The sequence below is a fragment of the Talpa occidentalis genome, unplaced genomic scaffold, assembly GCF_014898055.3.
Source record: "Talpa occidentalis isolate TD23 unplaced genomic scaffold, MPIMG_talOcc4v2.1 talOcc4.14, whole genome shotgun sequence".
Taxonomy (NCBI): domain Eukaryota; kingdom Metazoa; phylum Chordata; class Mammalia; order Eulipotyphla; family Talpidae; genus Talpa; species Talpa occidentalis.
The window spans coordinates 42,490,076-42,503,897 of NW_023601433.1; the positions used below are offsets into that span (position 1 = coordinate 42,490,076).

General features: G+C 38.7%; 1 protein-coding gene and 1 non-coding gene across 2 annotated transcripts; both read left to right on the forward strand.

Annotated features, from left to right (window-relative positions):
• Positions 1-369: 369 nt before the first annotated feature.
• On the forward strand, positions 370-11,844 carry TOMM20 (translocase of outer mitochondrial membrane 20). The gene is made up of 5 exons (XM_037510399.1): positions 370-596; positions 5,464-5,510; positions 7,607-7,688; positions 10,102-10,244; positions 11,474-11,844. Exons 1-5 carry the CDS (start codon positions 476-478, stop codon positions 11,516-11,518), a joined length of 438 nt encoding a protein of 145 aa, XP_037366296.1. The 5' UTR covers positions 370-475; the 3' UTR covers positions 11,519-11,844.
• On the forward strand, positions 1,049-1,183 carry LOC119245415 (small nucleolar RNA SNORA14). The gene has a single exon (XR_005125343.1). It is a non-coding gene; the product is annotated as a small nucleolar RNA SNORA14 (small nucleolar RNA).
• Positions 11,845-13,822: the final 1,978 nt, after the last annotated feature.

A 13,822-nucleotide genomic window follows, 5' to 3' on the forward strand; every position in this document is an offset into this window, starting at 1 on the left:
TAGATTGAAATACACTGCTGAGGGGCGCAGCGGGCGAGTCAGGAGAGGTTCGCTGTGCCATGTGGGTATCTCCCCGGTGGGGGAATCGAACTGGTGCTGCAGTGGCTGCGGACAGCTTCATAGGTTGCGCCCTAACCCCTTACGCCACCAAGGAGGTCCTCAGCGTCTCTTACGCAAGCGCTCCGCCAGTCCCAAACCGGGGCTCCGCCGCCAACCTCCACCCGCCAGACCAAAGCGTCGGGGCCTAGGCCCCCTGCACAGGCGCAGAAGCAGCGCGGGCGCCTCCGCTCAGGCACCGCCGCGGACGTCCCTGGGGGCCTCGGGCGATTAGGGCCGGAAGTGGCGCGCGCTCGGCCTTTCCGCGTCCCTCGCGGCGGGCGGCGGGTCTGAGGGCTCCGTCGGCGCTGAGGGAACGCGGCCAACGGCTTCTCCCCGGGCCCCGCGGCCGCCGCCCCAGCCCCACGACCGAGGGAAGATGGTGGGCCGGAACAGCGCCATCGCCGCGGGCGTGTGCGGCGCCCTTTTCATCGGGTACTGCATTTACTTTGACCGCAAGAGGCGGAGCGACCCCAACTTCAAGAACAGGCTGCGAGAACGTGAGTGGGTCCCTGCGCCCCGGCCCGCCGCGCCCGGCCACCCGCGCGCCGGGCCGGGGGCTTCGTGGGGCCGCGCGCCGGGCGCCCTCGCGGTGCTCAGCCGGGCGGCCGCGAGCCCGCGGACCGGAAAAAGGTGATGGCGCCGGGGAGCGCTCCCCGCGCTGCTCCTGGCTCCTGGGCTCTGCAGGATTCCCTCCATTTTGGAGCAACGATTTTTCCCATTTTGTTTTTCTCCAAGCACGTTTGCCTTCTAAATACACGCTTGTTTGGGTTGGGATTTTGGGGGGGGGGGTGTTGTCGCCAACCCCCTGCTCCCCGCATTTTTTTGCCGTTTACCTTTTAAACCTTTATTCTGAACTCGAAAGTCAATGGTTTTTTGGGTTTTTTTTTGTGTGTGTTTTACGATTTTGTGCCCGAGACTGAATTCTCAAAGCCAGCTCGCGGTGTCCTTGTTGCATTCTTAAACCCCCTTGGTAGCTTGGCTTTAAGTGCTTCCAAGATATGAATGAATGCTATAGAAATTGCAGGGCAGTCCAAAGGGCTGTGCTTCTTCTGTCGCTCAGCTTTATTTCATACCTGCGACATCTTTTTACAAGGGAGAGTTGCAAGAGGAAAATCTTGTCACCAGAACCAATGTGGTCTGTGAATCTCGACGCGCACTCCTTTGCAACGATAGGAGGGCAAATTTGTTGCATAAGAAGTATTTTTGTAACGTAATTTAGGTTACTCAGTGAAAACAGTTTCTGAGATGAAAATTAATGGTCAAGTAATTAAAGTCAGAAAGTAGAAAGAAGTGACAATCCTAGTCTAGATTTTTAAATTAAGTTACAGGTCGTTTCGGAGGCCACGTGTGGCTCGTGACTACCTTTGAACCATGCTGATGGTGTTCATCTACAATATGACATATAATTCTAGCTCTCTTACGTTTTAAGAGAGGAGGCACATAGAAATTTTCATTTATGGTTCAACTAAGGGGAAGGATACCGTTTTGGTTTCAGACACTGAGTCCCCAAGCACAGGTTAGTCACAGATTAGCAGCATAATCTTGGATTTTCTGAATCTTAATTTTCTTAGGTTGTAAAATCAGGTAATGCCCCCCACGTGCCTCTGATTGGTTTTGTGGAGATTAAGACGTTTCAGGTGTCCACCACCATTCCTGACATAGGAAAGGGTTCCTTCCATGAATATAGACTGGTAAATGTATGAGTAGTAATTGGAATTTAGCTAATTTCCCTAAAACTATTTCCTTGAAAATAGTTGGGGGTCACGGGATAGAAGCTTAGCTCTATAAAGAATGGATTAACCCTACCTTTGGAAACACCGTAAATCCTATTGTTGAAAGTTACCATTTTAGAAAAAAGATAAGTTATTTTCAGATTCTTTTTCTGTGACCTTTGATCCATGTTTTCCCCCTCGCTTTAGCAGTAGACTGATTTAAGTTGTCAGGCAGTGAATTATTAGCTGAGTAACCTTGGATTACCCACTTAAAGCTTTAGTAAAATGGTATACTAAATGCAGAGTTGGGTACAGTCCCTGGACTGTGGTAATTGATGAATGTTAAAGATTGTTTATGAATATAACTATTATTTGGTATTTATTAAGCAGCTGAGGCTTTTATTCATAATAATTTTGCAAACTGTTTAAAGAGGTGATTGGTCTTAATAACGAGGTATTTTGCATTCATGATAAGGAAAAGATGCTTCAGGGGTTTAAGGAGACTTGAGATTAGATTCGGGATACTTATTTATTGAGATTTTTGTCTTCCCATTAGCTCGTGTGGATTATCAGAACTCTTACAGCATCATTTTTTAAAAATCACTGAGTTTTTTTTTTTTTTTTAAAGATTTACTTTTATTTATTTATACAAGCACTGGGTACAGTCAGAAGCGCAGGAGGGTGAGAGAATACACCAGAGCCAGAGCGGGGAGCAGAGCAGGCAGAAGGACCGAAGTACACTGCTGAGGGGAGCAGTGGGTGGCAGGAGAGGGCTGCGCGCCATGTGGGACCCTCCTCCTGTGGCCGGGGAGCAGCCGGGGATCAAACCGGTGCTGCAGAGGCTGCGGGCAGCCTCGCAACCCAGCGCTCAACCGCTGCGCCACCGGGGAGGCCCAAAAATCACTGAGTTATTTTTTTAAAGGTATATTTATGCATACAAAAACTGGGGTACAGGCCAGAGGTGTTGGGGGTGAGAGGATTCGCCAGAGACGGGGGAGCAGAACTGGCAGACTGACTGAAATACACTGCTGAGGGGAGCAGTGGGCCAGTCAGGAGAGGTCTGCTGCGCCATGTGGGTAGCTCCCTGGGCGGGGATCAAACTTGCACTGCAGTGGCTGCTGATAGCTTCATAGTGCTGTGTCTTAATCCCTTGCACCACCAGCAAGGCCCCCACTCTAAGTTATTAATAAATGAAAAATAACCTTCAAATTATAGTGTTAGCAGCAGGTGTGTTTCATTTATACAGCACTGCATTAAATGATTCATCATTTTAATATATATTAAGTAATCTATATAAATGAATGCTTTGAAAGTAGACAGATTAGCTTTAACTTGCTAGATTTACACAGCAGCACTTGGGACTAATTGTTAGCAAATACTCAATCCAGCCCTGATTTTGTTGATTGAATGTGTAACTGGTTTTATCAGCCTGTTACTGTCTCTCTTTTTATCACAGAGATAGTATATGAAACTATCTCTGAAAATAAGTCAATGTAACAAGTTGTCTTATGAAAGGAAAGCCAGAATTTTTGATTTAATGCTAGAAATTTAAAGCACTTAATCATCTGAAAGTTTAGTAATAGTATCAAACATACTCAGTAACAAGGTCCTCCACCCCCACTTAAAAAAACTACTGTAAGACTGGTTAATAATGGGAACAAGTGGCCCTTTCCTTGAATTTCATTAACATTTTTTGGTCATTTTCTGTAAATTCTGCATTAGCAAATTATATTTCTCTGTATTCTACAAAGTTGCCATATTCATTTTTGCAGTCCCTTTTATTTTGATGGTAATGTCTTCTCTTATCCTGTAGGGATATAATGTTTGCTTATACGTGCTCTGAAATTCACTGTCTGATTGTGAATCCACACTCCACCACTTAATATTTGTGACTTTGGTGAACGTGGTAACAATACCTATCTTTATGTTACCATGAGGATTGAATAAGGTAGTTAATAACATTTCGAGCAGTGCTTCACATATCATCTAAAACTTAACTGAGGGCCTCCCCCCATGGCGCAGCGGTTGAGCGCTGGGTTGCGAAGCTGCCAGCAGCCTCTTCAGCGCTGGTTCGATCCCCCGGCCACCGGAGGAGGAGGGTCCCACGTGGCACGCAGACCTCTCCTGCCGCCTGCTGCTCCCCTTAGCAGTGTACTTCGGTCCTTCTGCCTGCTCTGCTCCTGCTCCCCACTCTGGCTCTGGTGAATTCTCTCACCCTCCTGCGCTTCTGATTGTACCCAGAGCTAAATAAATAAATAAATCTTAAAAAAAAATAAAACTTAAGTGAGAGCTTAACCCTTATCATCCAGTTCTTTTCACATACTGTTCCTCTGTGAAGTCTTCCTTTTTCTTGTAGTCTTAGTCCGCTCCTAACACTGTAGCATATTTAATAATTAGTAAATATTGCCTGCTGTCATGTTATTTTTTGCCTAAAAACTGAAGAAACTCTTAAATTGAGAGCCTGTTACGTCTTAGGTCTCCTCACAGTTAATTGTCCAGTGATGAACACCTAGGAAAGGTAATTAGTTAGAGAAATAGGCAGTCTTCAAATTATTATGTAAGATAATCTTTAACTGTTCTTTTTTTTTCCTGTTGAAACTGCTAGAATTGTATGTGACTTGGCTTTGCCACACTGTATGTATTATGGGGGCTTGAATTGTAGAATTATTGAAGGCTTTCAGAGGACATAGCCTTGTTTTATGGCTTTCCTTCTCACAGTAGTAAAGTTAAGCATGCTTTTTCCTTTGGAGAGTTAAAGAGATTTATTTGCCAAAGGTCACTCAAGTAGTATTAGAGCCTTGCCTTTCTTGGCTATATGCCACGTGGTCCTTAGTTGAGCTGATATGAACTCAGTATCAGGTACTTCCTTATAAAACAGGCACTGTTAAAATGCTTATGCATTAATTTACTTAATCCTCTCAACCACTGTGAAGCAAGCTCTTAGACCAAATTTATATAGGGAGAAAGTGAGACAAAAGTTACTGTAATTTATTCAGTCAAGGTCACACTGTTAGTAAATGGAAGAGATATAAACAAAGCCTGTGGCTTCTCTTGTGCCAACTCCCTTCACATGGGGTACAAGATTAAATAGCAATTTAAAATAATGTAGTGTAGTAATAGTCGTCTTATTGATTTGATTTAAAGGGTAGACTAGTTGGTGATTAAGATTTTAAACAATATTGATATTTCATATCAAAAACAGATTTAAAAAACCTTTCAGAATATAGGCAAGGCCCCCCCTCCTCCCACCTTTAGCCAGAAATAGTTGCATTAAGATTTTGCCAGTGCATTTCTAGGCACTGTAGTCCTTGGCCTGCTGTCTGTACCCCCACCCCCAGCAGTGGCTTAATTCTTGCTTTGAATTTCTGTCCTGTCTAGGTTAGGGGAGGGGCAAGGGGAGCTTACTCTGCTTATGGTAGTTCAGGAGACTAAGCTGTTGGAATTATCTTCCATCTTGTAAATTTCTGATTCTGGTGCTCCAAAGAAAAGGGAAAAAAGCTCCTTGATCAGAACTATTCATATGACCCTGACGAGTGAGGAGAGCAGAGAGTTAGGAATGTTTTGCCAGTAGAATGAATAACTGCCACAGCTGTTACCTTCTTTCAGTTTTCATTTTAACAATGATAAAATGAAAATATTCCTTTTTTTGCAGGAAGAAAGAAGCAAAAGCTTGCCAAGGAGAGAGCTGGACTTTCCAAGGTAATATTCAATCTTTTTTTTTTGTTATGATATACTCTAAAATTGTTTTAAAATCTACTTTCACATATGGATTTTGAGAAAGCTAGTTACATAAGATATTGGGTGTCTATTTTAGAATGTTCTATTTTAAAATATATGTTTCTAGCAATAGTTAACTCATGTGAGCTGCGGAGTATCTTGATTGCCTTTTGTCGAACATAATAGGCAGCTTACTGTATGAACGATATATAAAGGACAAAAAGGTGATAGTCTCCAAAAGATTCAAATGTTCTCATGCAGCTGCTTTGAAATAAACTAAAATACTTATTGATTTAATAATATGAAAATCTATTAGTTTCCTTCCTCCAGCTTTCTTTAAAAGAACCACATGTTACTTATTCCAAAAGTTACATAAGATTATTCAATTCATGCCCACTGATCCAAAATTCCAGCACAATTTTTTTGTAGGAATATGTAAATGTAGATATAAATCTTTTATTCATTTTTTTCTTTTTATAGATCCTGTGTTCATGATTATTTTTAATGACTACATAGGTTTATCTGCTTGGTAAAATAATGTTCTGTGACATGTGTAAGTAAATTAAGTAAGTAAATGTTAATCATTGTGCATATAGCTTTACATTTTTATTAAATTAGTTTCATTGTTTGGATTCCCAGGGTTTGGGCTACTGAATCAATAGTGGTTCTTTTTAAAGCAAGTTGAGGCAAGGAAATATTAAATATTAAATCAATAAATGTTGCAGTTTTTTATTTTGAAACAATAGAAATAACCAACTGGACACTTAAGGAAATAGGGAGATTATCACTTTTAAGGATATATGAAAATAGATACACAACAGCTTGTCTGTTTAGATTCAGGTATAATCAAAATCTTCCCATGAGCTGAGATAGTAAATGATTGATGCTTCTATTTCAGAAATGTACATTTTTCAACAGTTGGATAGAAGTGTATATAGGGTTCCCCTGGTGACCCTGGGGTTAACATCTTAGTGCTATCAAGGTATCGCCAGCCATGGAGCCAACCCACATGGCACAGCAGCAGCGTATTTCAGTAGATCTTCCTGTTCTGCTCCCACTCTGTCTCTGGTGGAGCCTCTCATCTCGCACCTCTTGCCTATACCCCAGTTTTTGTATGCATAAATAAATAAAATCTTGATTAAAAAAAAGAAGTGTATGTAATTCAAGAATCAAAAACTGTCAATAGAAGTGTTAAAATGGACTTTTCAATAACTGATGGCACTGTATATTGCCATAATATTTCAGCCTGGTAATATGTAACTACTAAATAAAACCATGGCTTATTTAAATAAAGCTTCTTATAATTTACAGTAGCAAGAAAATTGAAAGTTCAGATGCCCACAAAGACATAATGATTATGTAATCATTTTCCTTAGTGGGATTTTCTGCTGCCATTTAATAATAACTAATCTTTTAGGTGCATGTAAAATCAATACAAAAATAATGTTGGATCAGAAGAACACATTGTAGTTGTGTAAGTATAATGATGGTGATTAAAGATAGAAATAATAAAATACATGTTTTATGGTAAAAGTATTTGTACTCATAATTTTTATTTTTGTTTTTATTTTTTTTAGGATTTATTTAGTCATGCATAAAAGAGGTGGGGTACAGGCCAGAGGTGTGGGGGGTGAGAGGATCCATCAGACACAGAGTAGGGAACAGAACAGGCAGACTGAAATACACTGCTGAGGAGAGAAGTGGGTGAGACAGGAGAGGTCTGCTTCGCCATGTGGGTTTCTCTCTGGCCGGCCGGGGATTGCAGAGGCTGCGGATTGCTTCATAATGCAGTGCCCTTGCGCCACCAGGGAGGCCCTGTACTCTTAAATTTTTTGTTTTAGATTTGAGTCACAGCTTTTTGAAAATTGTTCAAATACTAGTTTGATCCATAAATATCTTTTGCATTTATTTGAATGTAGATACTAAACTGTTCCTTGCAAGTGCTGAATGGTGAATTTCTTTTTATCATTTTTGTAAAAAGAGCTACTCATCTTATTTTTAATAGCAAGATTTTCTGTGTATTGGTTATATCTCCTGGCATAATTGCGGTGTCAGTTAAATATTCTATTTCCAAACAGTTACCTGACCTTAAAGATGCTGAGGCTGTACAGAAATTCTTCCTCGAAGAAATACAGCTTGGTGAAGAGTTATTAGCACAAGGTAATAGTCATTGAAACTATATAGAATCATTAACTATATAGACTAGGAAACTATATAGAATTATTCACAATAATGTAAATTTATGGTAATAAGGAGCTTTTTTGGGTACAGTATGGCTAATTTTTTAGTGTTCTAAATATTTTGTCAGGTTTTATGTGGTTAATAATGTGATTATTTTACTTAGAAATAAATTTTTTGGATTGTTCATAATATATTTTGAGTAAGTTGTATTTCATACATGATTTGGAAAAGAAAATCTTTACAAATGAGATTACTTTTAAGTAGTTTAGAGAATATAGTCATAGTTTGATATGTAAATAATGACTGGAGGGATATGATCGAGGAATATTCTCCCTCAGCTATCTAATTTTCAGGTCTTAAATAAGACTAAATAAGTACTTATGGGAAGGAATGGCTAGTAAAAAGTATTTACCTGATCAGTGCATTATGTCACCTGATTTCAGAGTCTACCAGTGATCTAAATCTGACTCAGGTTAAATTTTATCAAGTGATGACTTGATAATCCTATTCTCATTGCTCATAATATCCTTAGTGTTAAGATATGTATGCGATTTGAGACATTTGTGGTTTTTTTTATGGGAAGAGAGTAAAAGTTTAAAATGGTGGTGGCCATCTTCTTAATGTGTCTTTTCCCAAGAAATTCCTTTATTCCCCCCGCCCCCCAAAAAAAAGTGATTGCCCTTTTTTGGATGGGATAGTAGGCTGATAATATAAATTAAAGTAGAAATGCTTTATTAGATTATACTTTGTAACTTCTCAATATAAATTTTAGGCTGAATCATTGGACAATAGTAAAGCACTTAAATCCACATAAGGATCATTTGGGAGGCTATAATTTATTACTTTAATATGAAATCTGCTAGTAGTGATATCTACTGATATAGATTGTCATATTTCAGTTAATGCAAATTTTCAAGTAATGTTTGTGTTCATGAAGATGTCCATTTGCTGCTAGCAAAGTTTTCTTCTAGTTCCCCAAAATAAAGTACTGTTTTGAATTATTTTACTTTAAGATATTAGAATATATTACACTCCTAAATGCTTACATTTGGGTTATCTTGGTTATCATGGTTATTTTGGTTATCTTGGTTATCATGCCCTGTGACTGTCAATCTGATTTAAGCTTTTGGATCCAAATTGATAAGGACAAGTATTTGTGGTGATAGGAGGAGGTCAAAGAGGGACAAGGAAGAGTTGTTTTTCCAAAGCTCATGTTCCACACAACAGCCCAACGTGGTCCGAGGGTTGCTTAACAACTCGTCATTCAAGCTGCCTTTTTATGGAAACTCTCAGCCCAACCAGAAGTAAAAGACATGGATGGTTAGAGTTAGGGGGGAAAGGTCAGTATCATCATAAGCAGTTTGGGCATTTAACTTAGTTGCTTGACAAGGACTCCTTTTATTTTTTAATGGATTCTATTTTTCTTTCTTCAATTTTTTTTTTTTTTTACATTATTATTTTGACAAGGACTTTCTTTATCCAGAGTCTCCCATATGCATATTCCATTAACAGAAAGATTTATCTTGGGATATGTAGACAGGATCAAATCTGCAAGTGCAGAATTGCTATGGCTGTTTACTGTGCCCAGTGTATTTAGATGTAGTAGAAAGTGTCTCATAATCCCTGTGTTCTACCCATGCAACTCCAATAACAGCAATATTTCCATTTATTAATCAGAATTAACATCCCCAGACAACAATGTAATTCATTCCCTCTATGGCCTGTAAAATCAGTGGCTAAGTAGCACTGTAACTTCCAAGTCATTGGAGCCATTGAGTCCCTTGATGGAAGTCCAAGTTCATGCAGAAGACCAAATGTCTTATATTTTAGTTTTCCATTTTAAAACTTTCTTTGTAAAGTTCTGATTTCTTCAGTTTGAATACCTCAGCGTTAAAATTTTTTCAAGTACTAACCATCAGTCCCTCATTTGATCACATTCTTATTCAGGGTAGGAAAACCTTTTTGTGTTTTCTGCTTCATTATAAAAAATAAGATTTCCATTAAGAGCAGCCAGATTAAAGAGCTGTATTGGACAAAGTTTATAGGTGGGTAGGGTGAGGAGCAGCTTCTGTGTCTTATCTGGGCATGCCAGCCTATCAGCACCTGCAGAACAGGCAGGCGGACCAAAATATACTGCTGAGGGGAGCAGTGGGCGAGACAGGAGAGGTCTGCTGCGCCATGTGGGTATCTCCACAGCCGGCCAGTATCGAAGCCACGCTGCAGAGGCTGCAGACAGCTCCACAGTGCTGCGCTCTACCGCCTGCGCCACCTGGGAGGCCCTTGCACAATATTTTTGATCGACATCACTTGGAGATATAGTTGAAGACTTCAAAGCTGAATTTTTGATAAAGGTGAAGACTTTTCAGGTTGCATGTTAATTTAAATCTTCCAGGTGAATATGAGAAGGGTGTAGACCATCTGACAAATGCAATTGCTGTGTGTGGACAGCCACAGCAGTTACTGCAAGTGTTACAGCAAACTCTTCCACCACCAGTGTTCCAGATGCTTCTGACTAAGCTTCCAACAATTAGTCAGGTAAGCATTTGAAATGTTAAAGATAAGAGCGAGTAGAATCTGATAAATATTTTAAGGACATTGGAACTTTAAAATGAGTGTAATGTGCATGATAAAGTAAGGAGACTCATAATGAAAATGGTACTGGAAATACCAGTTCTCAAGATTTTCTTCCCTAGTAGGAAAGCATCCAAATGAGTGGGCATAAGCTCTAGCTTTGGATCAGGAAGTGTGTTTCAGCCTTTGGTCACTCAGCTCCTTTCTAAAACTGCCTGCCTGCTTTTTTGTGGGACCATGCTTTTTATGCCAAGGTGGGCTTTGAGTTTAGAACTATTTCACTATATTCCTATTGAATAGTATAAAATACTACTGTATGAAAGATTATGTATAACAAGAGTAAATTAAAACAGATTCTGTTGATTTTTGATCCTTTCCAAGAAGCCAAACTAAATCTGCTTTTCGGAATAGTTTATCTGTTGCATATATTAATTTCTGTGGGTGGTATGGTTAAAAATTGGTAAAATGACTGGCCAGTTAATGCTTCCAGTTGATCTTTATTCAGCTGGATTGGAAAGAGAACATTTCCAAAGGTTTCAGAAGAGTTGAAAAAATAAGGATTTAGTATAAATCTTATTTTATTTCTACTAATGTGGGTTCCTGTCTGTATCAGAAACCTCTCTAATATTAATAATCCTCTGCTTGATGAATCTGCTCTTTGAATGGTAGCATAGCATAGTGCTTTCAGAAAATTAACCTGAGAGGACGTCTTTTGAAATAGGGAAAAGTTACGAATGAAGCTTGAATTTCTTTATGAAAATGGCTTCCTCTTCAAAGTTAAGGTACACCTTTCATCTGGAAAAATTTTTTTAAAAGCTGGTTTTAGGATATTGTATTCCTTTGTATAATGACTGACCATTTACAGGTCAAAGACAAATGATTATAGTTTAGAATGATCGATGAAACACTAATTAGTATTTTTAGTTTTTTTGTGGGAGTGAAAAGATCTTATTTTATATTATTGACTACTATGTAGCACATATTATATGCCTCCTTTATTTTAATTTTGAAATAGGGACTGAGTGTATGATCATTATTTTCTTAGTTAACAGTTTATAAAGTATTTAAATGTTGAGGTAAGTTTCACAATGGGTAAATTTTAGCAAGATTTGATTTTTTGAGAACAAAGCATATTGAACTTAGAATACTGATTAAATGCCTATTTTTTAAATTGAAATTTTTTTCTCTTCCAGAGAATTGTAAGTGCTCAGAGCTTGGCTGAAGATGATGTGGAATGAGAAACAAATGTCAACATAATAATCTCAATTAAAAATATTTTTAAAATCTTAACTTGGAAAGTGAACAGCTCTGGGGGAATAAGGGCAAATATGCTTGTTCTGGACTGTCCTACACTGAAATCTACCAAAGTTAATTTTTACTTTGTGTAGAGCCATTTGTTTTATTTATTTTTCCCAGTGAAAAGTGTATTTGTTAGGAAGCTTTTCATTTTATAAATACACTATGCGTTACTGAAATGGATTTTGTTCATCCCTAAAACATAATTAAAATGTACATATAACATCACATTGCTTACATTGAAAAGACCCAGGGCTCAGTTTTAAAAATGGTGAAGTATAGGAGAAAGCTGAAGAATGCACATTTTTTAAGCTTATAAATTTTGCTGTATATCTGAAAAATGGATGGGAACCTGTGTGTTTATCAGAACTGAGTATTAAAATTTTTGAGATGGTTTCTACCACTTAATCTCTTTAAAATATGAGATGTGCTGCTGTGCTGTGTTAACAACAACACCCCCATCCTGTGTATCAGTCTTGAGATGTTTTGTTTAAATCAGTGGGCTTAATGTGTCTTGGATATTTATCTCCTTGTATTTTAGATATATGTAGTTTTCAGGTAGCGCCGAGAATTAGATCTCGTACACTCCTAATCTAGCCATGTGCGCTTCGTCAGTTAATGTCTACTCACCTACTCATTTATAAAATGACGAAATTGGTCTGCCCCTTTTACCTTTAATTCATTTGGTTCTGTTCAACATCTTCTCATCCACCCATCTCCTAAGGGGTTTATTTGTTTGGGCAACCAGGCCTTGCATTTTTTTATACTCTGAATTTTGCATGCTTGCCTGACTTAATGTTTCCTAATTGATTTTTATTTTAAGGTATAACATACTGATTTTCACTGAAATCAACTGTTTGTAAATTAATCTAAAACTTAACCTTTAAGTTAACTGGATGATAATGCTTGTAAAAATGTTCCCCTTTGCTTTTATCTTCAATGTACCTCCCTGATCCGCCTTCAATCTGATTTATCTTGCTTTGATGAGACTGAGATGTAACCTTGTGGCTGAAGCAAAGAATGGAGGTAACTTATTCTCAAAATAGTGAAATATAAACTGCAGTCACAGATTGAATATCAGATCTGAGAATAAAGGTCTTTGGTAATTAGTATCATCTTTTGACTTGAGCAGCATTTCTCATTGTCCACGTTGCCTTTCTTCTCTTTAAAAATTTGTGGAGACTCCCAAAGACTTGTATTGACATACAGCCTTTTCCTAACCTTAACCTTGGATTTCTGTAGTAATTGTGTAGTGGAAAGAGTTCAGAAAGTTCTAGTTTTTGCCTCCGGATAGCTGCACAGCCTTTAGCAAGTCACATGACATTTCTGCACTTACCTCCAGTATTCTCATCTATAAAATTAGAACATCAGAGTAGGAGACACATCAAAGGACTTCCTCAGGTACCTTCCAAGCTTGTGTTCCTAAAACCTTAAGCAGTGTGGTTTTATTTTTTGTTTGTTTTTAATGATGCCCTGCATGTTTTTTGGGTGTGGGATAACTAGTACAAACATGCCATGGGGTTACCTTTACTAATAGTATCCCAAATCCATAGCAGTGCGATAATTGATTGGTGATTGACCATGCAACTAGAAAACAGTCCTGCACTTTCCAGAACACTAGCTTTGTAAAATTACACCAGTGACAGTTGGGGAAGCTGGGGAAAAGTCCGGGGGTAGACAGCTCAGCAAAAGAATAGTCCCAGTAAAAACTAAGGGCTGGCTGAGGAATAAGGGTCAACGTAGGCTGGGGGGGAGGTTATCAAGTCAGCTGGGCATCAATTGGCTTTCTGAAAAATAATTGTCTTTGTTGTAGTAATATTGAAAAGGCAGTGTTATCTGCCCTTTAGAACTAATTAAGCTAAGCATACTTTGTTTAAATGATGGCTTTGGTACTTTAGGTGCCTCTTTAGGAAGCTATTAAGAGTTACCAAAAAACCAGAAAGAAACCCAGCAGAAACAATTGCTGAACACTGTTTCCTGGCTGAAGTTTTTACAGGGTGGTGAAACCAGGCAGTTGTGATGCTATCTAAATGGGGTTTAACCCAATATTTAAATAGTGATAACATGAATAAAATCTTTGGGAATGGAGGTATGTATTTGTGTGTATAGCATACTTGTTTGAGTAAAGGTCTGTTGTTTGGATCCACCATCTGTATTTATAAAGTGAAAGCATTTAAAACAGGCTCACCTGGTGGTAGCAATGGTATTCATTTAATAGATAACTAGAACTTACATTGCATTCCCTT